The 26,548-nt window shown below is 50.2% G+C and overlaps 1 protein-coding gene across 1 annotated transcript in view; it reads left to right on the top strand.

The window, feature by feature from the left end:
• Nucleotides 1–4,898: 4,898 nt before the first annotated feature.
• Nucleotides 4,899–26,548, top strand: part of TOX2 (TOX high mobility group box family member 2) — a 168,318-nt gene continuing 146,668 nt past the window's right edge. The window contains exon 1 of the mRNA XM_059862700.1: nucleotides 4,899–5,074. Within this exon, the coding sequence (XP_059718683.1) occupies nucleotides 4,973–5,074 (102 nt within the window). The 5' untranslated portion in view covers nucleotides 4,899–4,972. The remainder of the gene's footprint in view (nucleotides 5,075–26,548) is intronic.

Here is a 26,548-nt window from a genome sequence, read left to right as displayed (position 1 = left end):
AAGCCACCTGCAGCTGCCTCCCAGGGCTGCTGCTGGCAAGTAAATCCATTTTCTACACATCTGGGAGGCTTTGAAAAATCAGGAATGGCTCTGGGTATGGGTTTAAGGAGGTGAGGTTAAGGACAAGGTCCTCCCTTGTCTCGTGTGTTGAAACCTCTGGGCAGCAGAAGTGAATACATGTGACTTGTGAGAAGATCCTGAAGGTCAGGAGGAAGGCTGCCCAAGGAATCTGTGGTTGCCCCATCCCTGGGAGTGTTCCAGGCAAGGCTGGATAGGGCTTGGAGCAACCTGGGATGATGGAAGGTGTCCCTGCCCATGGCAGGGGTGAAATGAGATGCTTTTAAAGGTCTTTTCCAACCCAAACCATTCCAGGATTCTATGAAGAATGGCTCCAAGGTTTGATGCATCAAGCATTTGTATCCTCTTGAACACGAGAAGAAGCTTGCTGATACATTTTACAGTATTGGGACATTTTGTCTTTAGCATATTCCTGCTAATGAAGATTTTTTGGGGGAGGAAATTATTTGCTCATATGCACAGCCAGGTTGGTGTTTGACCAAAGGTGAGATGTTTTCACTCAGGCAGAAGAAAATTGTCAGTCGATGTTGTGAGTGTCCTTAATACTTCCCTGTCATGTTTGAGCTTGTTTTGTTTTGTTGTATTTGGGTTTCTGGAATGTTTTATCCTATCAATGACATTAATTATGGAGTAATTGCCTTAGTAGCAACAACTCTCTTCATTTTTTTCCAAAGAGATTTTCACACAATGTGTAAACTTTGCTGTATATGTGCTACGTTTCTTGTGTCCTGAAATAACGTGTAGACAAAATAATGTTTTTCCTGTCAGAAATTCAATGGGCATCTAAAGCAAAGTGACAGGTGGTTAAATAGCTGCATTTAAAGGATGTCAAGAAGATTTTTTGGACAGGTACCAAAACCCAATGCCAAAAAGAAGGCCTAATACCATCTGTTTTGTTAGCAGAGAGATGCAATTTTACATTAGATTTTAAACGACATGGAATGCCAAATTCATAACCTTGATTTGTGGGTCAGATCTAGCTTATCTAGATTGTGAATGTTTCTATTTACCAGCACAGTTCCTGACCCAGAGCCCACACAGGTAAATGATGATGTTTTCAATCAGCCCCATTTGAAAATCACAGGAAGCTCTTGAGCTGCATTTAATTTTGTTTTGTATTACATGTAAATCCAGATGCAATGTGGATTTAATTAATCCAATTTCACTGCATTTAAATGTACACATTTGCATTGTGTTTATTGGCAATTGGCTTTATCCATTTGTTCAGCATTTTTTATGACCACTGAAACTACTGAATATTTAGAGATCCCTCTACTTCCAAGTGGGAACGAGGAATGTATCTCTGAATTAAATCATTCTCAGACATAAACTGGGGATAAGACTAAAATGTCAAAATATAGCTGCATAATAGAGTGGGGGAAATGATATCAGTATTTTAAAGTAATAAACTGCACTGTGCTAAATAATTTTAAAAATTGTTCAGCAGGCTTTTTAGATGGTTTGTTGAGAGGAGGAGGACCACTTTGAAACAAATAATGAAACTGATAGATTTGGAGGCTTTTTCCTGCTTCTGAAAGGTGCCTTTGAAATGATGATTGTTCAGGTTTAGCCTAATATTTAGAAATACTCACTGTAGAGTTTTCCCTTCTTTGTGAGGAGTCCATGTGGCTTAAATGGGATTGCTGAGATAATCACACTCTGCTCTTTCTGTTCCAGAGCTAATGTTAGCCATGAAATGTGTGTTGTCATGTTGGGAGCTCCTCTTTCAGCTGCCCAGCCAAAGCAACTGCAAACATTCTGGGGTTTTGGGGGTCTCTGGGACAAGGAAGGAAAGGATCCTGGTGTTTGCAGCCTGTTTGGCTGCTTGGCTCAGCCCTCTTGGGGATCCTGCAGCTCCAGTGCTATTGCTGGCTCCCTTCAGCCATCCCAGAGCACTCCTGTCACCTGCGCACACCTGGGCAAAACCCAAAGTCTTGACCTGTTGTGGTATCACAGCAAGCCCTGACAATAGGCCTGCCCCAATCTTTCTTACAGGCTCCCTTCAGCACTGGAAGGAGCTCTAAAGTCTGGCTGAAGCCTTCTCTTCTCCAGGCTGACACCTCCAGCTCTCCCAGCCTGGCTCCAGAGCAGAGGAGCTCCAGCCCTGGGGCCACCTCCATGGTGCACTGTTGATCCTGTGTGGAGAGGGGCTGGAGGAGAGCAGGAGTTCACACAAATCTGCATCCCCTGGCAGGTCCACATCTGCTCAACAGCAAAGTGCCACCAGGACAAAACACATTGAAACACAGGGTAAAACAGGCTGAAGGAGGATTCAGCAGCAGGCACAAGCTGGGGGCTTCCTGGAGGCATGGTGAGGCTGGGCAGGGGCAGGAGCTGCTGAGGCACGGGCAGAGAGCCCTGGAGGGAGGCTGGAGGCACCCACGGCTATCCGGGCCCTGGCCAGGGGTGAGGCTCACTCCACTAGGTTGTCTTCTTCAGTCTGAGGAGGAGAAGCACTGGAGACACGAGGTAAGCTGTGAGAACATTGCTCTGAAGAGGAGCATTCCCTCTGCCAGCCTCCCTTGGCACATATATGTGTATATATATACAAATATATAAATATATATATATATAAAAGCATTCTGGCTATTAATAGCAATAACTCTTTGTGATGCTGGGTGTCTCAGATCGGTCTCTAACGGAGGCAGATGAATGTGCAAAGTTGGACAGGGCTGAGCTGTGTAAATCTGAGAAAACGGGGCTTCAATGGGGACAAAATGAGCTTTGAGAGGGTCTGAAAGGGAGCAACGGGGTGGCTCAGGCACTGCAAATAAATTGGGTTGTATCAGCCAGGGAGGTGCTGCATGTTTGGTGATGAAATGTGTTCATTTTTGTAGGAAACAACTGAATTAAATCCTGCTTTCAGTGGGAAAGTCAATTCCACCTTAACTGCAAAGCCACTAGCAATGACTCCACAATATAAGAAATATAATTATGATAATTAATAAAGATAATAATACAGTCAAACCTTGCTAATGACTCAGAGGCTGCTTACTAAATACTGACTTTGTGGATAAACAAGCCAGAATAATGCATCATAAAATACACTTTGTTCCATTATTTTGACATCTCTATTATTTTAATTATTTATACTTTGTAATATACCAGTCACTCTACTTGGGAAGGTTTTACAAAAATAATGAAGCTCTAATAATGTGACATGTCAGTTCAGTATTTGATGAAACAGGGAGACAGGAAAACCAGTCCTTTCAGGGGGTGTGTAAATCAGGAAGGGCACAGATCAGTGGAGCTCAGATATTCAAAGTTTTAATGCAAAATATTAGACATCTCTATTATGCCTTTGACTGGGAGCCCTTGGAGCAGCTTCCCTGGTGGAGAACTCCTGAAGCCAACCTGCTTCGCTGCTAAATGCAAAAGGATCAATGCTGGTTCTCCAGAAAAAAATCACCCAGTTTGAAAAACAATAATAAATGTGAAGTAGTTTTTGTGCCCAAGTCAATTTTTATCCTTAAATCGATTTTTTCCACCACCACGACAGCTGAAATCTTGTTTTTAATTTAAATGAGAGCTGCGATTTTTACATAATCACTTGATTCCTGGAGCTGGCATTCCCTCGAAACCCCAGCCCGCCTCCTGCTCCCTGAATTTGGCAGGAATTGGCCCCACTCTTACAAGGAAAGACACTGGAGGAAAACTCAGCATTTATTTAGCTCAGTTTTCCAGCTCCAGAGAGTCCTGAAGGGTGCATGTTGGAAATAAGCCTTCGGAGTCAGTCAGAAGGGCTTTTTCTAAGAAAAGGAAAAAAAAAAAAAAAAAAAAAAAAAAAAAAGAGACAATTTCTCTTGGAGATTTGCCAGCAAACTGACTCTACCAGCGCTGTCCCAGCTCTTTGCCAGCCTGTGGACGGGTTGTTGCAACTTTCAAGCGTTTTTCTCTGCCTGGGGATGGGATAACCCACTGCAAAACCTCTCTGTACATAACATTCTCTGCCACGGGCTGCTTTTCCAGAGGGATCTGTTGGGAGCCGCTGGAAGGGAGCAGGAGAGAGCGGAGCTTGCGGCAGCGGGGAAGGGAGGGGGAGCCCTGCGCGCCCAGCCTGCTCACCTCTGAGCATCCTCCCTCCCCACGGGTACCTTTGGGTTTTCCATGCTGCCGTGCCCTGAAAATCCCGGCCCGTGGGAGCCGGAGGGGATGGCAGGGAGGGTGGTCATGGATGGAGCTGCCTTCCGGCAGCGGGAATTATAAAGATACATGGATGGGATGTGTGGAAAGCCGAGGTGGGGGGACAATGGGGGTGTCCGTGCCCTGGGGAGCAGGAAGGCACCGCCAGGCGCAGAGGTTGAGCCTGGCTGTTCTCTCCAGGCTGGGAGAGGCACGGGCCTCCCAGAAATAGGGCGCAGTTAGGGCTTCTAAACGGGGCACCTCTTAGGGGTTCCTGTGAGGGTGGATCAGCGCGCCGGACAGCATCCTTCATCAGCGGGTGGGCACCAGGTGCGGAGGGAAACGAAGCTGCTGGGCACCGTGCCGCCTCGGGAGCGGGCACACCGGGCACGCTGCGGGCCGTGGGGCACGGAAGACGCGCCAGGGTCCCCAGCGGGCAGCGGGAACCGGCGGGCGGCTGTGGCAGCCTTCCCCTCGCCGGGGCGGCCGGGGATGGGAGCCGGGGAGCGCACGGGGCTCCTCGGCGGCGCTGCCCGCGGTGCCCGAGCCCCCGGCGGTGGCGGCCGCGGGAGGAGCCGCCCGGCCCCGCCGCGAACAATAGCGGCCCCGGCGCGGGGCGGTGCGGAGCGGGGCGGGCCGGGGGCCGCCGCCCGCCCCCCCGCGCCGCCGCCCGCCCTCTCCCCGCCCTCTCCCCGCGCCAGAGGCACCGCCGCCGCCGCAGCCGGGTCCATGCCCGCTGGAGCCCCCGCCTGCCGCCGCCCGCAGCCCCGGCATGGACGTTCGGTTCTACCCCTCCGCCCCCCCCGCCGTGGGCTCGCTGCCCGGCGCGGACCCCACTTGCCTCGGCCCGCTGGATTATTATCACTGCAACAAGGTACCGGGGGCGCGGGGGGACCCCGGGCTCTGCGCGTCCCGCGCTGCTCCGCGGGGACGGGCACGGGCACGGGCACGGGCACGGGGAAGGAAAGTGCCGGCGGCGCCCGCTCCTGCGGGAGGGAATTTTGAAAGTGGTCTGGAAGCGGAGCGGGGGGAGCCGTCGGGTGGCCGGGCCGCCCGCAGCGGGCGGGGGGGAGCCCGAGCCCGGGCGCTGCTCGGCGGGGCGGGCCGGGAGCGGAGCGCGGTGTCCGTGTGTCCGTGCGGTGTCCGTGTGTCCGTGCGGGCTGGGTTTAACCTCCTCCGCTCCGGGAGCTCTCGGCCCGGGGCGATGCGCGCGTTGGGGGGGTTGTTGTTGCGGTTGTTGTCGGGTACTTTTTTCCTGCTGTTCTTCGCCGTGTTGTTGTTTTGCACCTTCTTCACGAGCTGCGGAGCCGCCGGGCCGGGTCGCGGCTCCTCCCGAGCGGGGTCCGGCCCCGTCCCTGGCCTTCGTCCCTCACCCGCCGCTGCGCTCCCGCGGAGGGGGCACCCAGCTCCGGGCTGGGGGTGTCCGTGTGCCCCCAGGTCCCCAGCAGGGAGTCCTCCATCACTCACATTTTCCCCGCTCGCTGCAGCTGCGAGGCGAAGCAGCCTGCACTTGTAACAGGAGAGGGATGCGCAGGGGATATTTGAGAGCGCGGAGGTGCTCTAGGAAATTTCCCTCATCCTGGAGAAAGCGAAGCGAAGGGGATAGATGCTACTTCAGGGATAAGGAGTTTTCTGCGAGTGTCGCCTTGCTCGCCGTGGGTAAACAGCGCTGATGTTTCAGCTACAAAGCCCTGGGATCCAGATCTCTTTGGAGGAAGGGGATCATCCCAGACGTAATCCTTGCTGCCTTTCGAGCCAAATTCGGGTAATTGCGTCGAAAAAAGTTAATAAAAGGAGAAAATGCTCTCCTGCGTCGGTACAGCAGCTCAGGATGCTCTCGGCTCACCTCACTGTTGCGATACTTTGGGATCAAACTCTTAAAACACAAGCAGAGGGAAATGCGTGCGGCTTCCCGGACGCGGCAAATTAATCTTAATGTATCAAGAGATGTATTTAACTGTTTCTCTGTCAGTGGGTTATTTATCTCTTTTTTATTAAGTTGTAGCAAACCTAATAGTCCTCGTTTATTTTGAGATGCCGGATTATACTGAAAGGAAACAACTTTCGTTGTTTTCGCCTGTATCTGCGTACTGCTGCCTTCAAAGTGTTTTATTATCATTGCCGTTGCTCTTAAAACACTAAATAAGCTCCTAAAATACTAACGGGAGCCGGATCGCCTGGGAGCAGGACATTTGTCCTGCTGAAACATCCGCCCGTCGTGTGTGAGAGCAGAAATCTGGGATCATGTGAGCGTGAGCCACTGGCAACTGCGGCTGCCCCCGAATCCTGCTGGCTTTCGGAACTCGCTTTTACCAAGAAGTTGTTGGATGCCAACATGATTTACTTTGCCTTGCAGTGTTTGGTGCGGGAGCTGGGGCTGGTGGCCGCGCTCGCAGTGTCTCAGCCTTGGGGCTGCGTGGTGCCGCGTCCCCCCGAGCCTTGGGGCGCGGGGCCCCTCGTCGTCAGCTCATCCGTGGCCTGAATCCCTGAGATTAGTCCCGGATTAGGCGCTGGCAATTGATCCGCGGCTCCTCGCAGCCGCTGCGGCCGGGAGGCTGCGGGAAATCGCCTCTCCTGGGGTGCAGCGAGCTGAGGCCGGCGGGCGAGCGGGTGCGATGGGCGCTGCTGCTGGCCCGGGCGGATGGGACAGCGCAGAGGAGCGCCCCAGGTACTGACCACTGCCACCAGATGCTGCTGTTGTCACTGCTACCGAGGAGCTTAAAGCAGCGGCAGAAGAAAGGAAGTGACTTACCCTTTGCTGGGTGCTTTTTCCATCCCCTCCCCCACTTCTTTTCTTTTCTGAGTTATCAAATGACATTTGCTTATGCACAGCCGTGCACGTTTGTCCGTGGCAGGAGGCCGCTGGGATGAAGCCAGGGATGGAACGGGCTGACTCAGTTTCCTTGACAGGCTGCAGGTATAGCGGCTGTAACTTCAGCATCAAACCGGGGCCCGAGTGGCGCGGGAGGAGCTGTCTCCTGCTGCTTTTCCTTCGGAGAACTCCGGCAGGTGCGGGGTGGGATCTGGCTGAGGATCACCAGCAGTGTGCTGTTCTCTTGTGCCTGCCATGGAGCAAGAGTTCTCCTGCTTCCTGGAGCCACAAGGGATTCTCTGGGAAACTCCAGAACCTCACATCAATCCCAACCCCATCGCTCCTGTCCGGTGCTGGTGGCTCAGCCCAGGGCTGGGCTGAGACAGTGTCTGCCTCAAAGCATTTCCACTTAAAAAACTGCAGAGGAGGGCAGGGTGGTCTGGAAAAATCAGAATTCTCCCACCATGGCATGCAGATATCCCAGATAAAATCCATCTCTGGGAAGGACCTGGGCAAGGAGCACTTACAGGCTCTTTGCTGTCCTCCTGCTTCGCTGAGTTCATTAAGATGCTCTAAAGCCCTTTAATTTAAAAGGCTTGTTTTGTTCAGGTTATTTTTGTTTGCTTTGGGTTTTCCCCCCCTTTATTTATTTATTTCTTTAGGGGGAGGCAGCAAAGCTGGGCTGTGCAGTGTCACTGTGCATAAATAACTCGCTGGGAGCACAGCAGAGCTCTGCCATTGCCATGAGCTGCCTTAGCCCAGAGCAGCCTGAAATGTTAATGGAATTGTTTTGTGCACTTACTGGACATGATATTGTTACCAGGAGGTCTCCAATCTCGCCTGCACGCTGCAGTCAGCCACAATTCCTCTCTGCAGCTACGCAGGGGCCTATTGCACATCAGCATTTCCATTTCTGAAAGGACAAGGGATGTTTAGAGGGATAATGAAATGGGAGTGTGTGCTCAGCCCAGGCCTCCCTAGAAGGGGGAAATTTGCACCTTTTCTTTATCTCCACAGTATCTCTGCTTTCCCTGGAAGGGCTGGCCACTGGGAAGGACGGAGAAGGTGATGAGGGGCTGGACATGCACAAGTGGATAATGAGAGCCTTCCTGCCCCATCAGGCAGGGTGAGAATGAGCCCTTTTTGCTGCTGACTGCGTTTGGTGAGCAGTTCTGATGGATCAGCAGTACTGCTGGCATCAAAGCTGGGGAAAAGGGCTCCCTGTGTAAACCAGTCCCTGCTACTGGTGATCCTGCATGGAGCAGCCTGCCATGGCAGCTGGGGAGAGGAGCCAGCCCCAAACTTCCTGGTGCCCAGGGAGCTGCTGCTCACAGCCTGATGCTCCTTGGCAGGATTTTTAGGGCTGCAGAATGCTCAGCCCAGGGTGTGGGGGTGATGAGGAGCCACCTGGGAGGACAAGTTGCAACCAGCATTTCCCACTCTGGAGTACTGCCCCCCCCATCCTGTGGGCTGGATCCAGGACGTGCTCCACCTCTGGGACAGCAGGAACACCTCTGGTGTCTGCACAGTAGCCACAAGGGACTGGGGAGGTTCAGCTGAAAGTGTGAGAAGCCCTCATCCAAACTGTGACACCCGTCCCTGTCATCAACCACCTGAGTGCTGCTAAGGAAACACCCACCTCTGGTTTGGATTCCCTGTTTAAATTTGGGTCTAAACCCCTTTTCCTGTCCCCTCTGGCCATTTCCCTGGGGCATTGGTACCTGCTGCATTCCCCTTCCTGCTGGCTTGCCAGGAAAGCTTTCACAAGGCTTTGAGCTGCTCATGTGTGGTGCTGGTGTTTTGGGGAGAGCAGCGTGTTCCTGCACCACCTAAGGGGGTGTTGCTCCCTGGGGGGGCATTTTCCCACCCTCCAATTGCTTTGAGAAAATGTGGGGATTTCTCCAACTTGAGCTCTAGGGAGATTCTGCAGCTCTATTTCACAATAAGTAAACCACGGTACAGTAAAAAAAATGTGCCTTTTAGTAACACCAAGGCTTGTTCTGCTCTTAGCAGAGCTTTAGTGACAGGATCTGCTGTGCTGGCTGATCCAGCAGCATGCAGAGGTTTTTTCCTAGATCCTGAATTCTGTGTGGGGGTCCATGAAGCTCAGGAGGGAGTGTTTCCTTCTCAGCCCAAGCAAAATTGCCTTGGCAAGGGACGCCTGTGACAGGAATCCTGCCAGAGCACGATACCCTGAGCTCTTTCATACAGGGTGTGCAGGGGTGCAGGAGGAGTGATCCTGCTCCCCAGGGGCATCTTTGGGGAGTGAATTATCTTCTCTATTCTTCCTGCAGAAATACATTTAAATATAAATTCTTTCTGCTTGCTTCTGCTGCTGCAACGGTCAGACTGGGTTAGCACGATGCCTGGTTTGGAGCCAGTGGGATTGAGGAGGAGGAGGAGGACCCAGCCTGGGAATACCAAATCCACACTGCTGTGAGACCCTGGGAGTGCCTGTGGTCCTTGGGAACCCCCGTGCTGGGGGCCCTGTTATTAAACCTGCAGGATTTCTGTAGGATTCATCAACACCATCAAACCTCTTCCCGAATTTTCCTTGTAGGATCCCGTGGCTTTGCCTCTCCAAACACAGCCTCTCTCTTGCCTTTTGGGCTGATCAATTGACAAAAGCTATTTTACCAACACACCATTAAAATCTACTAGTCATGTGATGGGTATTAGTCTGCAACCAATGCTCTCTTCTTTTAAGAACCCTTCAGAAATGGGATCTGAGCTGGTGTGAGCCTGAGTCGATGCAGCAAATACATTTCTGTGAAATGTTCTGGTTTGATTTTTACAATAAATTGTACATAGAAGTGATAAACATGGTCCCTTTTTCCTTGTTCCAGCACTGCTTTGCCATTCTGGAAGATAAAATACATTCTTTCCCTTCCTACTTCCGAAGCCAGCTCTGTTTTGAAGTAGCATAAATCTTTCTTTGGAGATGGAGGATTTTGGATGGAGAACAAAGTCCTGCAGATTTTTAATTTGAGGCCCATTTCATTCTCATTTGGACGGCAGCTCCTGTTGATTTGCAAATGTAGATTTTTTAAATTTTTTTTCTTTTAGGCCCTGGATATGGGCAAGGGCTTCCTCTGAAAAGTGGTTGAGTTACTCAGTGGGACAACCCTGCCTTCTCCAGAGTGGTCTTTGATGGGCTGCACAGCAGAAAGTGTTTGAAGCTCCATTTTTTTGCCTTGGGCTTTAAGTCAGGGATTGGGAGCTAAATAATGAATGTCCATCCATTCATAGAAATTGTTGTTCTCTCTGCATGCACGGAGGGGAGGCTTTAATCTGGTTGTTTTGGGAACAATGGGAGATGTTTTGAAGACTGATCTGACTTGTGTGTAACAACATGTTTGTTTGGGCTGCTTCTGAATAACCTTGTCAAGGACCTCATCCCTGGAAGTCCTTGTAGCAGAGGAGACATCAAGAGACAAAAAAATCAGGATCAAAACTGTACAAGTTTCTCTGATTTATTTATGACTGTCCCCAGAATCAGTGTTCCAGAGGTGTGGGTGTTACACCACCCTAAGTGCAGAGTAAATCCATGATCAGCTCTGCCTTGGACCTCTGAGCCTGCAGCAGGCACCAGGATCAGTTTGTGCACCCATAACAGAGAAAACATCCTGTTAATAAACTGTATTTTCTTGTACAAACCAGAGCATCCAATATTTGGGAGGGTGCATGGCTGATCCTCGTGCCAGGGCAGTGGGAGAGCACCTGGAACCCTGCAGAGCTCTTCCAGCTTCTCCTCCTTGTAGGGACAGGCAGTGCCAGCTCCTTTCCTGGGGGTCGTTGTTAACATTGTGATCTTTCTGCAGCATTTGCAGAAAAATCTCTGTTTTCATGCTGCCTTCACTTTGCATCTCCTTCCTGCTGGCTGCAAGGAGCAGGAGGTGAGGATGCTCCACCACCCCAGACTGGCCCCACTGGGAGGAGGGGGGAGCATTTTCCCCTCGAGGTGCAATTTTTCCCTATTACCTTTGTATTCCTCTGGTTTTTTTTTTTTACAAAACGAGCTCTAAATGCTTTTACCATAAGTTGGGTTATATCTTGCAGTATAAATGAAGCATATAATTGTGTTTTCCTAACAGCTCCACATTAAAAATAAGTTATTGTGTTGCTAATGTGTTTTTCCCAACAATTTTCCATCCGGTGAGTGTGAGGCTTCTGTCTGAACTGTCGTGCAGCAGCACCTCTGCCTCCTCTTGAGATCTTATTCAGTATTCCTCAAGTCAGGCTGAAGTGTTAGTGTGAGTAGAGCTTTCAAACTATTAATTCCTAATTGGAGGTTTGAGCTCTAATGTTCCACCTTTGTGATTTTACACTCGTTTTAATATAATTAAATAATGCATAATGTATGTTCTGTAATATTGCACATAAATTATAGATGGCATATACTATATTCTATGGTGTACATAAATTATCTATTATCTAATATATGATAGAAATTATATTATGCATTATATATTATATATAATTATAGTAATTGGGGATACACAGCTCAGCTTCAGCAGGAAGAAATCTCTCCACAAAACTTACTGGAACAAGCACTGATCACACCACTCTTTAAAAAATAATAACAAAAGAAATAAAGAAAACAGCATTTAATCACCTGATTTTACAGCTGTATGACCAGATTTAAATATCTTAATTATCTGCCCCCCCCCACCTTTTCCTATTGTTTCCCTCTGGAGGTTTTGTTCTGATGGATGCCATTTCTTCCCTGAAAAATGGCCCTGGCTGCTGTGGTGCTGCAGGCAGAATCTCTGCCTTGTGCCACAGAACCTCTCCCCGCCTCCCCCATCTTTTGCATGGATTGCTTGACCTCTGCAGATATAATTAAATCTCTTCCTGACGACTGTGAGATTGCAGCTCGGCTCTGTGGCGAAGGGAACTGGGAGGGAAGTGTTAAACGGGGCCTGAGCCAGGAATTGCTCTTGTGGGGAGATTGTTGGGTTGTGTTGGTTGCTGCACGTGGCTTCAGAGGAACCTGATCTGCAGAAATCAGCCCAGCCTTGGTCCCAGGCAGCTTCTTGACCTCAAATTCTGGGCTCTACCTGGGCACAGGAGAGTTTTGCCAGTGTTTAAAATGTAGAAGATTTCATTTTTTCTGTTGGTTTGAGGACTCAGCCCCTTGCTCCCATGCTGCCTTTTTTCCCTGGGTTGTTTCTAAGGGTCTCATAACTTAGCAGGTGCTAGGAAAGGGGATGTGACATTTTAAGGACCTGTGGGGCTGGTGGCAGAACTTGCCACTCTGAGCCTCTTCTCTTCATTCCCAATGAGCATCATCTTCCAGGCAGCAGAGCCCCCCAGCCTGGAGGAGAAGGTCTGGGGCAGCCCTGGCACTGTGGTGCTCAGGGGAGGTGGAGGACGAGCCCTGGCACGTGCCACCCTCTCTTCTGGTGACGTGCCACCATCCTCACTGTCACCCAGGTGGTGTTTCCCCCACGACCCCATGGATCCCGTTCCACCCCCAGTGGCCAGGAGCCCTTTTTTATCACATTGGATGGATCACATCAGCAGGTTTCTCTTCCCACAAAACCTGCTGGTGAGTCAGAGTTTCCATCCCCATCTGGGCTCCTCAGGGAGGCTCCATCCCCTTTCTTCCCAGCTGCCTGCACGTGCATGGTGCTTTTCCTCTCCACTCTAGAAAAAACAATCACCTTCCTCTGCATCTCTGCTCTTGCCAGTGGCCAAGTTTGGGAGATAAGAGATGTGTCATGGCTCTGCCTTTTATCCCCTGTAGGAACTGGCCAAGCTCTCCCTCTCCAGAAGCAGCAGCTCAGTTCAGGGTCCCCCAGACAGGTGGGGGTTATTTTAGGAACAATTTGAGCCACCCTAAGCACTGAGTATCCATTGCAGGAGATCCAGACCCGTGGAGAAGTGCAAGCAGAGCCTGGGACATCTGAAAGGCTTCTCTCTTCCAAAGCTGTGGATCTCCACATTCATACCCTGAAGGAAGTTTCACCTTTCCAGCCAGGTCCACCCTTATTGTTTATCCCTGAACCTCTCCCTGGGAAGGTGGTAGGGCTGTGCAGGCTCTTTAGGAGTTCTCAAGCCTTTTGAAAACCCTCAAGGGAACAGTTTTAGTGTGAAGGATGATGCTGGGAATGGGAGGGGAGTGTCATGGAGAGCTTGGCCTCGTGTGGAGCTGGTGGAGCTCAGCCCTGTTCCAGCACTGCAGGCTGAGCTCCCTTCTCCCCTGAGAGCCAAACCCTCGGCCAAGGATGAGCTGCTTGATTCCATCCCCTCTGTGGTGCTGTGGGAGGGCACAGGGTGGGCTGCTGAAGGCCCCCAACATGAGAAGGACCTGGAGCTGCTGGAGTGAGTCCAGAGGGGTCCATGGAGACCCTCCAAGGGCTGGAGCCCCTCTGCTCTGAGCCAGGCTGGGAGAGCTGGGGGTGCTCACCTGGAGAGGAGAAGGATCCAGGGAGAACTCAGAGCCCCTTGCAGGGCCTAAAGGGGCTCCAGGAGAGCTGTACAGGGACTGGGGACAAGGGATAGAGAGACAGGACAAGGGACAATGACTTCATGGGGGCAGTGTTAGATGGGATATTGGGAAGGGATTGTTCCATGGGAGGCTGGGCAGGCCCTGGCACAGGGTGCCCAGAGCAGCTGTGGCTGCCCCTGGATCCCTGGCAGTGCCCAAGGCCAGGCTGGACAGGGCTTGGAGCAGCCTGGGACAGTGGCAGGTGTCCCTGCCATGGCAGGGGGTGGCATGAGATCCAATCCAAACCATTCTGTGATTTTGTTGCATCACTTGCAGTTACTAAACCCTAAGATTTTTATTTCTTTTTTGTCAATAAATAATAGATCTATTCCCTGTTTCTTTATTTTCTTGGGTGCCTCTTTGAACAGAGAGGGTTTATACACGGAGCCATCTCAGAACATTGTGCCTGCAGTGGAAAAATGATGTATTTTTAGGGAATTAGATCTGTTGTCCCTATTGTCAGAAGAGGGGCAGGGTACCCTGGAGTCCTCAACAAAAAGAAACTTTGACAGCATGGAAATGAAATGTATGAAAACCTTAGTGAATTCCAGCTGAATCATCTTGGTTTGTTTCAGCTTATGCAATGGCCCAAAAAAGCATTGGAATATCATATGAAGAAGAAAAAGCAGAAGTACTGGGAGGAGGGGACACAAAGAACAGAAACTGGGGCTTGTAGCAATGGAAAATATTCCCCCCCATCAGATCCTGCTCTGTTTGTTCATGCTCAACCCGGGGAGGCAACTTTTCCCCTGCCACATTATCTTGTCTCTAAATAGCGTTCAAAGGAGAAGAAGAATGTGCTGTTAAAAATATCAAACTTTTGGGAATGGCTGGCAGACTTTAGCACTGATAAGCATTGTTGATTGAAGATCAAACAGTCCTGGAAGAAAAACCTTCCAGCAAGCACCATGGGTCCAGCCCTGCAGCCAGACAGTGAGGTCAGCCTTCAATCCAGGGATATTTAGGGACTGACACTGGAATTATGGTCTGGGCTCTCCACCCCAGACGGATGTTGGTGACACTGTGGTTTAAACTTGATAAATCTGTTCAAGCTGAGACCAGCATTTATTCCGTGCCAAGAGTTTGCATTAGTAGGTGGTAGCTTTATATATCTATTTTTTCCTTCATTTAAGATAAAGAGGAAAGGCTGCAGGTCATAATGTGAACTGAAGACTGCTGGCATTTGTTTTTTAATTAATTGACAACCTGCATTTCTGTGTCAAGGTTGCAAATTAATAGTGGGTGGCCATCTGTTTGCAAAGCAGATAGCTCTGGCTGTGCCAAACATGTGGAGTATTTAACCATTTGATTTAAATCAGACCAGAATGGTGGCTTTTTGAACACTCTATTAAGTTGGGTTTTCCATTTAAGAGCTGGGCTTTGAAAAGGTGAAAAGTATTGAAATGGTCTTTTCAGTTCATAAACTTGCAGGCCTTTAAGTGAGTTTTTTGGCATATTTGGCCTTCTTTTTAGGAGAGACCAAATCCTGGTGGGAATAAAAATATGGAGCTTCAATCACCTGTGGAAGTGGGGTACCAAATTTGTGTGAGAGCACCAAAGAAACAAATACATGTTAAAAATCATAAAGTAACTCAGGCTGGAAGGGACCTCTGAAAGTGTATTTGCACTAATTTCAATAGCACCTTCTGGGATTGAGATGGCAGGAAAGAAAAATATCAATAGATTTTCTGCTCTAATACAGTGAGAGTCTCAGTGGTGGTGGCTGCAATCAAATGCTAAATAGAAAGTTTGCAATAAAAAGGGCTTTAGTTAGAATTAATAAAATGTGAAATGCCTCATTCTTTGGAAAACATGTGGTATTGACTGAGATTTAGAAAATGTCCTGGGAGCAGGGATCTGGACTGCGGGCTCTAGATCTGACTCTGGCATCCTTTCCCTGCATGCATTAATATTATTCATTTATTTATTATATTTTTTTTAATTTTATTTTTTGCCTGGAAAGGTCACAATGTGCAAGTTGGAGAGGAAATAAGCAAAGAGCTGGAATCAAGGGCAGCCTTGCACAAAATTATCATCCTCTCTTCCCACTCCTTCGCCTTCCTGTGCTGTGCATGGCAGGGAGATGATCTTTAAGGCCCCTTCCAACCCAAACTGGATTCTAAACCAGGATCCCTGTATCACAGGTAAATCCAAGCTTATCATGGAAACTTTCCTGATAAGTTTGATTTTAAGTCCTGCTATCCAGAAGCTGCATGTGAAGCCACAGGTAGTTCCCCTTTCCAGGAAAACACTGCTGAATTCTCTGGGAAATGTGGATTTTAACATCCTCTTGTTTTGAGGAATTGTCTTCAGATGTTCTGAAGCTCAATTTGCTGCCAGAGCTGGAAATCTTGGCTAGCTCAGAGGCAGGAAAAGCCTGGTGCTGGATGTGGGGCTGGAGCTTGGGTCACTGTCATCCTGCCATGAGCACGGGGACAGTGCCAGCTTGGAAGGGACGCTCTGCTTGGCACAAGAAGGTCGGGAGAGCAGGCTGCTGCCTTGCTGAGCACACACACAGCAGGCAGGCTGCAGCAACCACAGGCTCCTGGAGAGCTGCTGGGGCTCTTCCCATCACTGGGACACCAGGCCACGGTGCTGAGGGACCAGATGTCCTCAGGAGCTGTGAGACAGGGCTGGTGGTTGCTGTGCTGCTCTCTGGGTGAGGGCATGTGCTCCCAAAATCACAGAGGTGTGGTGCCTGGGGACATGGTTTGATGCTGGCCTTGGCAGTGCTGGACTCAGTGATCTTGGAGGTGTTTTCCCACCTCTGGGATTCTCTCATTCTCTGGTGGCAGTGTGGGACATACAGTAGGACAGGGGCAAGCTGAGTCACGTGAAACTCATCCCTTTGGCCATTGCGGAGCCACTCACGAGGCCAGTAGGGTGATCCAGCCTTCTCTGGGGCTTTTCTGGATTTGGGTTGGGATTCTTGGGGCTGTCCCATGCCAGGCCAGGAGCTGGACTCATGCCAGGCCAGGAGCTGGACTTTGATCATCCTTTTGGGTCACTTCCAACTCAGAATATTCTGTGATAAACATAACTTCCCAGAGTGAAACCCAGCAACACCAGGCTGAGTTGAGTTAAAAATGAAGAAGTTTGTGTGACTGAAGGTTTTGGAGCATGGTGTGTTGCTGGGTGCAGTGATGGGGCCAGGCTCTGCAGGGTGGGCTGGCCACTGAGCTCCATGCCTTTGGGACCCCCCTGGGCTCCTCGGAGCCCCAGAGGCAGTGGGAGCTGCTCATCCCTCACAGCCCTGGAGCCCCGTGAGGCTCAGCTTTCCCCCGGTCATGACTGAGCGTGGCAGGCGTGACTGGAGCGCCTCGGTGAAGCACAAAGCTCGGTCCCACGGGGGTGGGAAGGAGGTGGCAACAGAAAGTTTCATTCCTTTCTCGTCTCAGCCACGATTCGGGCTTGGTTTCCCCCTGCAGAGGCTTCCCCTCTCCCTCTCTGCTGTCCAAGTGTTGCTTCTTTTGCATTTGTTATTTATTTTCTTCCTAGCCCGGGGGCTGCTGCGAGAGGTGTCTCTTTGCTATGCCGGCTGTTCCTGATGCTTCCTTTTCCTCGCTAATACCAATTGTTCCTGCCAAGAGCGCTCGCTGGTGTTATGTAAACCTCGAATCACACGCTATCGCTCCCGGCGGGGGCTCCCAGAGGCGCTGCCTGGATTCGCCCCCGCGCCGGCTCCGCTGCCGCCAGCCCCGCGCTGTGCCAGGGGTCCCTGGGCTGCTGAGCCCAGCTGGGCTGGCACTGCCCGCCACAGCCCGGCCCTCCGAGCCGGCATCGCTGCTCTCACAGCTTTGGGGGGGGCAGGAGAGCTCCTGGTGCTGTTTGTGGGCGCGGTACCTATTGGAATAAACCGATATAGCCGGATGGGACGTGCCTGGGCTTGTCTGGCCTTGGTGCTGAACCCAACAGCGGCCCTGTGGTGTTTCACCCCAGAGACACTTTTGGCCATGGGTGTGTGGTGTTTCACCCCAGGGACACTTTTGGCCATGGATATGTGGTGTTTCACCCCAGGGACACTTTTGGCCATGGATATGTGGTGTTTCACCCCAGGGACACTTTTGGCCATGGCTGGGTGGTGTTTCACCCCAGGGACACTTTTGGCTGGCTGGGTGTGTGGTGTTTCACCCCAGAGACACTTTTGGCTGGCTGGGTGTGTGGTGTTTCACCCCAGGGACACTTTTGGCTGGCTGGGTGCTGCAGCTGGGCACGTGGGGACAAGTCCAGGTGTGCAGGAGCTCAGGTGGATGCAGGATGGAGCTTCCTCCCGTGCAGGGGCTGCTCCTCAGGTTTCCCTCTGTGGAGAAGCTTTAAGGTGATGGGGAAGGAAAGGAGTCGGTTCTGATGGAGGGTTTGGATCCAGAGCTTTGTTCTGGCCCACAGCCTCTGAACCCAGCACCAGCTCCAGCAGAACTCCTGACCCACGTGGGTGCTGCTCCTTTTAACCCTGGGGAGAGGGGCAGGGAAGGGGTAGGGAGCCACCAGCCAGGTACAGGAGGGGAGGTCTCAAGGGACAGAGGACACCTGGATGGCCCAATGCCCCCCAGGGGTAGAGGGCATCCTTTGGATCTGCTAATCACTGACACCTTCTGGAATGGCAGGACTGACAGACAGTGCTGGGAGGGGTCAGGGAAGGGAAAGGAGAGGTGTCTGATACACCTGGGAGGGAATTATCAGGGGAGGGATCCGAGGTTCTGAGGTAAACCCTGAAATCACAACACAACAGGTACCCGCAGAGCAGAACTGCGTTTTGGGCACATTTTGTGTTTTTTGTAGTGGTGCTGGCAGATGCTGTGGGAGGGTTCTGCTACCCCTTGGTGCATCTCCACCCCACCCCTGCCCTCGGTCCAGAGCAGAGCCTGCCTGAGCAGTCCCTGGCCTTGCTGGTGGAATTGGAGCTCCTGGAGCATCTTCATGGAGACGCCGTGTTCCTCCAAGGCTCTGGTTGGGCACCTCTTCTCCTCAGCCAGGTGGTGTTCTGTCCAAACCAGTTATTTACCTGGAAAGTGACATCAGCAAAATCCTAATGAATTTCCAAGTGCTGCTTTGTGTGATTTGGCAGCCAGGATTCTCTCAAAAAAGAAAGAAAATAAAAGAGAGAGAGAGATCCACCATTGCTGTGTGCCCAACCTCTTCCCCATCCACTCCACTGCTTTTGAGAGCTTAAAAAGAGATTAAATCCTGCTGAGCTGGCAGGTGATGTTGATGAATGTTTGGAGGGGATTAGGATAAATCCATTCCTCCTTGTGATTTAGCTCAAGATTTGAACTCATTGATAAAATTTGTCCAGGTTTTACCTCTGAAGCTTCCTTTGAGCTGGTGAAGGTGTAAATGAAGGCAGAGCTTGTTTTTGGAGCAGAAAGGATAATGAATTAGCCTTTGTAAGGCTGATGAAGGCTTTAGATTGCTGTGCATCTACAACTGTTGCAGTGTCCAGTTAATCCTCACTGCCACAGAATTAGAGGATGCCCAGGCTGGCTCCTTGGCTGGGGGAGTCTGGCCTGAAGCTCCTGCTGCAGTGCTGCACAGCTGTGAGATGCTCTGCAACAGCCAGCCTGCCTGTGGAGGACACTGTTGCCATGTGGGACCTGAGTTCCCACCCAAAAAATGCCATTTCTCAAACTAGGAATGCATGGAATGGACACAGCTGTGGACTGGGGCTCAGGGGCTACATCCAGCCAGAGCTGTCCTGGTGTTCTGGCACAGTTTGTGGTGGCACTGCAGTGGAACTGGAGGTAAAGAGGATGTTCTGGCAGCCTCCAGCAGCTCTTGGACCTTCTGGTCCTCCATGCATCCTAGAGCATGGGAGCAGGGATGGTGGGACTGCAGAGGGTGTTCCTGCCAGGTGTCCCAGCATCCAGGAGATGGTTCTCAGAGGAGCACTGAACCCTGCAGTGCTGCCATTTGGGCTGGGGAGCAGTGCTGGGACTGGCAGCAGCAGCCTGTGCTGGGTGTGGTGCTGGGGCTGCAGGAGAGGATCCCCGTTCCGAGGATACAGATGGAGCAAGGCTCAGCATCAGCCCTGGGTGACTGTCCTGGTGCTGGGAGGAACAATCCTCCCTGCTTTGTGTTCTCCATGGTCAGATGAAGTGCCTGAGGTGCAGGAAGATCTGCTGGGAGGGCAGGAGTGCAGCGTGGAGCCTCCAGCTGGAGGAGCTTTATGGAGCAGGGCAGGGCATTGCTGCCAGAGCTCTGCACTGCCCGTGGCATCCAGGGCAAGGCACAGGGGAAGAGCTCTGTGCAGAGCCACGGGGGTGGTTTTGGGAAAGAGCTCCCACTGCTGCCCTGCTTGGAGCCTTCCCCTGAGCCTGCCTGTTCCAGAGGGCATGGCTTGGTCACCTCAGCATTCACCCCCTCTGCCCAGCTCAGCTCTGTTTCCCTGCATGTGATAACTTTGGGAGCTGTCACCCTGGGGTTTTTTTAGGTTTTTTTAAAGATTTTTTATGTTTACATTTTTATAACAAATTTTTTATGTACAATAACTTATTGTTTTGCATTCTTTTAGGGAAGAAGAGAAATTTGATGGACTGTTGGCTTGTCCAGTGTCATTGGAGAGGTGGCACTGTCACCCTCCAATCCACTGTCACTTTTGGAAATCTATAAATGTTAAAGTCAAAATTAAATTTTCCCTCTTTTTTACCTTGGAGAATCCAGTGTCCACGTCATTTTATTTCGTGCCCTAGAACAACAGAGAGCAGTGCAGGTCTCTGTGCTGCTTAGGAAAAGTGACATTTAGAAATCACCTGGGTGCAGGTGAAGGTGCCAGGTGGCTGATGCTGAGTGTGACCTGGAGCTGCAGGCTCTAAAACAGGGCTGAAGTCAGGGATGGGCTGAGCAAGCAGAGTTGTGGCAGGGAGGATACCAGGATCAGGCTTGCTCCCTGTGGAGCAAATCCTGTGAGCTGCTTTGGATTTCTGCAGCGATAGCAGCAAACACAGCCCCCTCCCAGTCCTTAGGGACGCTGCTGGGGTGGGTAGGAAGCCTGATAATGTCACAGACAACTGGGAATACTTTCAAAAACATAACTGGGAACCATTTAGAAATCATTTCGAAAGAAAGATTTTTTTTTTTTTCAGTGTGTCATTGGAATGTATGCTTTTCTAGAAAGTAGGAGGAAAGAGAGCTTGAAATTAAATGTATTATTAAACAGACCTTTCTTAAGTCTCATTAAGGAAGAGGATTTGGAGGGAAGTGTTTTCCAGTTTCTTTATCGTGTTGCTGCACAAGCTGGTGTCTGCCAAGCTGGTATACTTGACTCCTTCAAGAAGAGCAAAAATGAAACTTAAATTCCTCGTATATTGGAAAAGAATATTTGGTATCTGTTGTTTGAGATGATGGTAGTCTGTTTAAAATAAAGTCACCTTTGTATTTGCTTAGTTTGACTCCAAACAGGAAAATAATGGCTTTTGTAATGTCTCTATTAGAGGAGTATTGTTTGAAAGCACTTTGGGCTCACATTAGTTGAGTGCAAAATGAATTCCAGCTCTGGAGCAAATAAACCCCAGTGGGGCTGCATGCTGGGAGCTGCCAGTGTGATGTGGGGATGTGCATCACAGAGACCTCTGGGGGCCAGTTCTTGATGTAATTCTTCATGCTCCTCGTCTTCCCTCCTCCCTTCACTCACTCAGTGATGCAGCATCTCACCCCAACAAACTGGTTTCACATTTGCAGCTGAAACTGGGGGCACTGGGCAGCGTGAGGAGGGGGCCAAGAAGCTTTCAGTGCTTTAAATAAAGCTTCTCATGTGTCAGCATGTGAGTAAACAGACTTTGGTGAAATATCTTTTATTTTCTCATCTGAACACCAACAAACACTTGCAGTTTGGGGGATTTCTTGGCTTTCTTTTTTCCTACCTGTGATGGGAAAACAGGAAGCAGTAGGAAAGTGCTCCCTGGTGGTGCTGGGTGTGCCAGGAATTGCAGGAGTAGCTCTGGGGTGTGTGAGGTGCCTTGCACGAGCACCAGAGGCAGCTCCCAGAGCTGCAGATGCACACACAGGGTGTGAGCTGAGGCTGCTGGAAACTCAGCACAGTTTGGATTTCCAGCAGTCCCAATGATGTGGCTGCCCCTGCACCCCTGGAAGTGCCCACGGCCAGGCTGGGTGGGGATTGGAGCACCCTGGGACAGTGGAAGGTGGCCCAGCCCATGGCAGGGGGTGGGATGAGATGAGTTTTAAGTTCTTTCCATCCCAAACCATTCTGAAATGAGTCTGTGTGACCCAGCAGGAATTAGGAGCACAGCATCTGAGGGCTCTGCTGTCCCCATGCCCACTGCAAGCAGCTGCTCAGACCTCAGTGTTCAGTTTAGTCACATAACAGCGTGGTAGGGACACGACACATGAAATCAGGACCACCTGCTTGCCTCTTTTCACAGAAAATAATGAGGATGTTTTCATAAAAAGCAGCTAAATGCATTAGAAAGAGAAGCCAAGATCTCTCTGTGTAAAGGTGTCAATGCTTTTATTTTTATTTTTTTTTTTATTTTAAGCTGAATGTTGCATTCAGTTTGTTACCTACTATTGTATTTGTGGGGTTCCTTGTGGCAGGGAGGAATGATGAATCTGACTCCATGTTCTCTGAAGGCTCATTTATTACTTTATGATACTATATTATATTAAAGAATATTATACTATACTAAAGAATAGAGAAAGGATACTGACTGAGTGCTAAAAAGATGATAATGAAAACTGGTGACTCTCTCCAGAGCCCTGACACAGCTTGGCCCTGACTGGCCAAAGAGTGAAAACAACTCACACAGAATGCAATGGAACAATCACCTGTGGGTGAACAATCTCCAAACACATTGCACATGTGAGCACAGCACAGGAGAAGAAAATGAGATCAGAATTGTTTTCCTTTTCTCTGAGGCTTCTCAGCTTCCCAGGAGGAAATCCTGGGCAAGGGGATTTTCAGAAGATGTGACTGCCACAATCTCCAAACTATAAAATGTGGCTGGGGATGACTCTGGTATGCTGCTGGAGGGATTAGAGCAGGAGGTGTTTTCTGTGCAGAGCTGGTGGGATGTGCTGATGGGGCAGCTCTGGACTCTGGAGCTTTGTCCCACAGCTTCCCCCAGGATGCAGCATCCCAGTGTTGGCTGTGGCAATGCCCCTTTTCTGTTCCAAAGCAAAACAGAGCTCCTGGCTGGTGTGAAGCCATGAATTTGGGGGATAAAATGCTGTGCAAGCTGCTGCTCTTCCATATTCAGTTCCTAAAGGGAGCCAGTAAAGATGGGAACAAACTTTTTAGGCAGGGCCTGTTGCTACAGGACAAGAGGTGATGGTTTTAAACTAAAAGAGGGCCAAATTAAACTGGATATAAGGAAGGGGTTTTGGTTGTTTTTTTTTACAATGACAGTGGTAAAATGTCAGATTATGCCCTTTTCTGACCCAGAGATGGGGCAACTGAGAGGCATTTTAGAAACTTTTATTCTATTTTCAGTCTTATGTGAAGGGTGAGACAATACAGATCTTATAATTCATGCAATACAGATGTTATCATTCATACAGATGAATTACAGATCTTATAACTTTTCTATAAATTCATTTCCTGCAGTAAAACACTGGCACAGGTTGCCCAGAGAGGCTGTGGCTGCCCCATCCCTGGACATGTTCAGGGCCAAGCTGGGGCTTGGAGCAGCCTGGGATAGTGGAAGGTCCCTGCCCGTGGTAGAGGAGTGAAACTGGGTGGAATTTAAGGTCCCTTCCAACTCAAACCGTTTTTTCAGGCAAGGATGTGCCCAGAGGATGCAAAGCTCCCTGGCTGCTTTGCAGGCAGATGTGTGGTGCTGGCTCTGGAGTCTCCAGCTCTGCCTGAGCAGAGGATACAGGTGAGCCCTGCTGGCTCCCTCTGTGGCTCCTGTGGGTACAAAGCTCTGGTTAAACTTTCACCTGGGCTGTTGGGCACCACTGCAATGATGGGTGCCAGCAGAGTTTTGAGGCCACAGCTGAAAAATGTCCTACTGGCCACCTAAGAAAGGATGGCTCCTAAAAGATATAGCCAAGGAGGACAAAGAGTGTGGATGTGTGGGTGTGTAAGGGACAGAAATCATGCTGCTACCAGGGGGTTTCTCTCCAGGGTTATTTTTCAGAAGAATCTCAGTGCTGGGGGTTCTACATTAGTAGTGTGTGTGACACATGGCACCCCAGAGCAGAGCAGGGCCCTGCCCTGTGCTGGGAGAGGTGTCTGACACCAGCCTGCTCCTCCCTGTCCTGCTGCCAGGGAAATCCATGTCCTTGCAAGCCGTGGGCTTGGTGAGATTGCAGCTGGGCTGAGGCCTCTCCCTCTGCTCTGATGAGGAGCTTGCACTCTGGGCAGTCATTAAGTAAGCACAAGGAAGTACAGGGGTTATGCAGGTGAGAAAATGTGGTTTAAGCTCAGCTTTAGCTCCAGAAGACCTCTGGGAACATCAATGCCATCAGCTGTGTCACCCAGGGGCTGCTGCAGCCACCAGTGGTTTGCATCAGTCAGCAGCACTGACCTTGGAAGAGGCTCTGAAACAAATGGGACTGGACAGACACCCCTGGTGGCTGGCAAAAAATGTGACTTCAGACATCAAAGAGTCAATTCCACCTCTGAATCCCTGGGCACTGTGGTTGATTAATTTGTGGAGTGGGTTCCTGGAGCATGTTGAGACTCGTGGCTTTGGTTTTACCCAAATCAACAAAGCTGAAAAATTCATCAATCCTATTCCTTCCTCCCAGTGACCACACACTTGGCAGAATTCCCCCATTTTTCCTTCCTCTTTCTCTGTGTGAGTGTGCCACCTTCCCACATGAAGGGCTGCAGGGATGAGGATGCTGCCTGTGCAATGGGAGCCCTGGGCACTGCTCTGAGCCACGATGGAATGGAGCTCCAGCTCTCCAGGCTGCCAGGATGCTCCCTGTTCAGCATCTTGTCTAGTTCTTTTCCTATTGGAAAACTGTGGGGAAAAAATAGTAAAAGAGGAACTTTTACCCATTTTCAGGCTCTTGCCCTGCTCCAGTGGTGAGAGGGTTAATGGAGAGGTGGCCACTGGACTGGTCACCACTGTCCCCGTGGGTTTTGCTGAGTTCCCAAGCAATGAATTTCAGAGCTGGACTGAGATCCACGCTGTCACTGAAGATCAGGGGTTGCCCAGCTGTGCTGTGCCCATAAACCCCTGGTTTAGGAGGGGAGGGTGGTGCTGACAGAGGGAATTTCCCCAGAGTGGCCAAGTGGCTGCTGAGGGGTGCATCAGAGGAGGCTCCCTGGAGCCCCCACAGGGGCCAGACCTGGGTGTTGGCTTGGATTGGTGTCTCTGCATCTGCCTGGGGATGGGGGAGCTGTGGAGGGGAGGAAGGGGTTAAATCAGTGCAGCTTGTCCGACAGGAGCAAGCACCTGGCTGGGCAGAGACTCTTGTGATGCATTGTGCTCTTCCCAGACAAAGGATTGCAAAGATCAACATGGACCAGAGCAGAGCCCCCACTCCTGTGCCCCTGGCACAGAGGAGGTGCCCAGATCCACCCCCAGGCTGGGTCTGGTCCTTAAAGCCTTCTCTGATACTTTGGGGCTCCAGCTCGTGTTCCCACCTTCATTGATCCTGAGCACCAAGGAAGGTGTGAATGGGAAGGAAAGCAGTTCCAGTTTACCACATTTGTAAATTTGACATGAGCAGACTTTAATAATGAAAAAAAACCACCAAAAACAACCAAAGAAAATCTTCCAGCATGAAGCCCACGAGATGGGTGGATTTAAGTGCTATTAAGGGATTACTGGTAATGTCCAGCTGTGTGTGTTGGTTCAGCTGTGAGGCAGCAGCAGCACAGCCTCAATTCTTCTTTCAAGTGCAGCTCATCCCTGAGCTGTGGAGCCTCATCTCTTCTAAGCAAAGTTTCTCTGGTGTCCCCATCTCTATCTTTTCCTCTCTGCTGGTCCCAGCAGGCTCCATGAGCCCTGCCAGGAGCATCCACAGGGATGGCAAGGAAGGTTTCCCTGGGATGCCCATTCTTTGGTCAAGATGCCCCTTGCTGTTGGACATGGACCCTCAGCCCTAGAGCTCCAGATTTGGAGGAGTGAGACAGCTCCTGGCACTGCTCCTACGCGTGCCAGGCCTGAGGTCAGGGTGAGGATTCTCAGCTGGAAGGTTTGTGCTCACTGGCTTTAGTTTAATCCCTTCACATTTCCTGTCACAGCCCCTTGATGATGATGATGATGATGAGTGCTTCTCTCCACCAAATCACTTTTGGTGCTGAATTAAATCATGGCATCCCCCCCCACCCCCTTTCCAGTGCTCTGAGCTAAATTAGAATAGGAGCCTTTTCAAACCATTCCCTTAATAAAAGTATTTAGTTAATAGATGATGCATAGCTCACAAAGCTTGCAAGAATCTGACACTGGGTATCACAATATTATGATATTTAACAGCAAAACCTACTGCATTATCAACTTACCTCTATAGCATGGAGGAGGCAACAGCTGAGGCATAAAAACTAATGCTTCAGTGTGACAGAGCTAAAATTGAACTTGGCAATTACTGCGTGCCTGATTCGCAGTATTGTGAAGTGAAGCTACTATATAAATCAGCTCCAGTAATCACAGGGTTTAAAATTAGTCAGTTACTATTAACTCTGCCAGTGTTAGCATATGCTGAAGAATTATAAAAGTGAAAGGTATGGAATATCTAAAGTACAGGTTTAAAGTAAACCACTTGAACAAGCTCCCAGTGGGAGGATTTGAAGTTCATGCAGAAGTAAGGTTTTGGATACTCTGACAAAGGGTTGTGGAACACATTTAATTGCACATTGCTGTCTAATCTTTTGAATGCTTAACATCCTTTCCAAAGCACCTTTTCATGTTCCCAAGACTTTCACAGTTCACAGAGGGTAGAGTGATGATTGAATTTAATTTTTCCTCCCCTACAGGATTTTTTTTTTCAGAGCAGAGCAATTCAAATAGTTCGCAGAGCTCTTCAATGCCAGGCATAGAAAAAAGGAAACAGCAGGATAATGTTTAAAAATCATTACAGGGAAGTGAAAGGCTGCTCTGAGCACAGCACAGAAATTAGCAACTGCTATGATTGCT

The sequence above is a fragment of the Haemorhous mexicanus genome, chromosome 18 (assembly GCF_027477595.1).
Source record: "Haemorhous mexicanus isolate bHaeMex1 chromosome 18, bHaeMex1.pri, whole genome shotgun sequence".
Classification (NCBI taxonomy): domain Eukaryota; kingdom Metazoa; phylum Chordata; class Aves; order Passeriformes; family Fringillidae; genus Haemorhous; species Haemorhous mexicanus.
The sequence above is the reverse complement of the archived record's forward strand: the minus strand, read 5'-3'. Positions and strand labels throughout refer to the sequence as shown.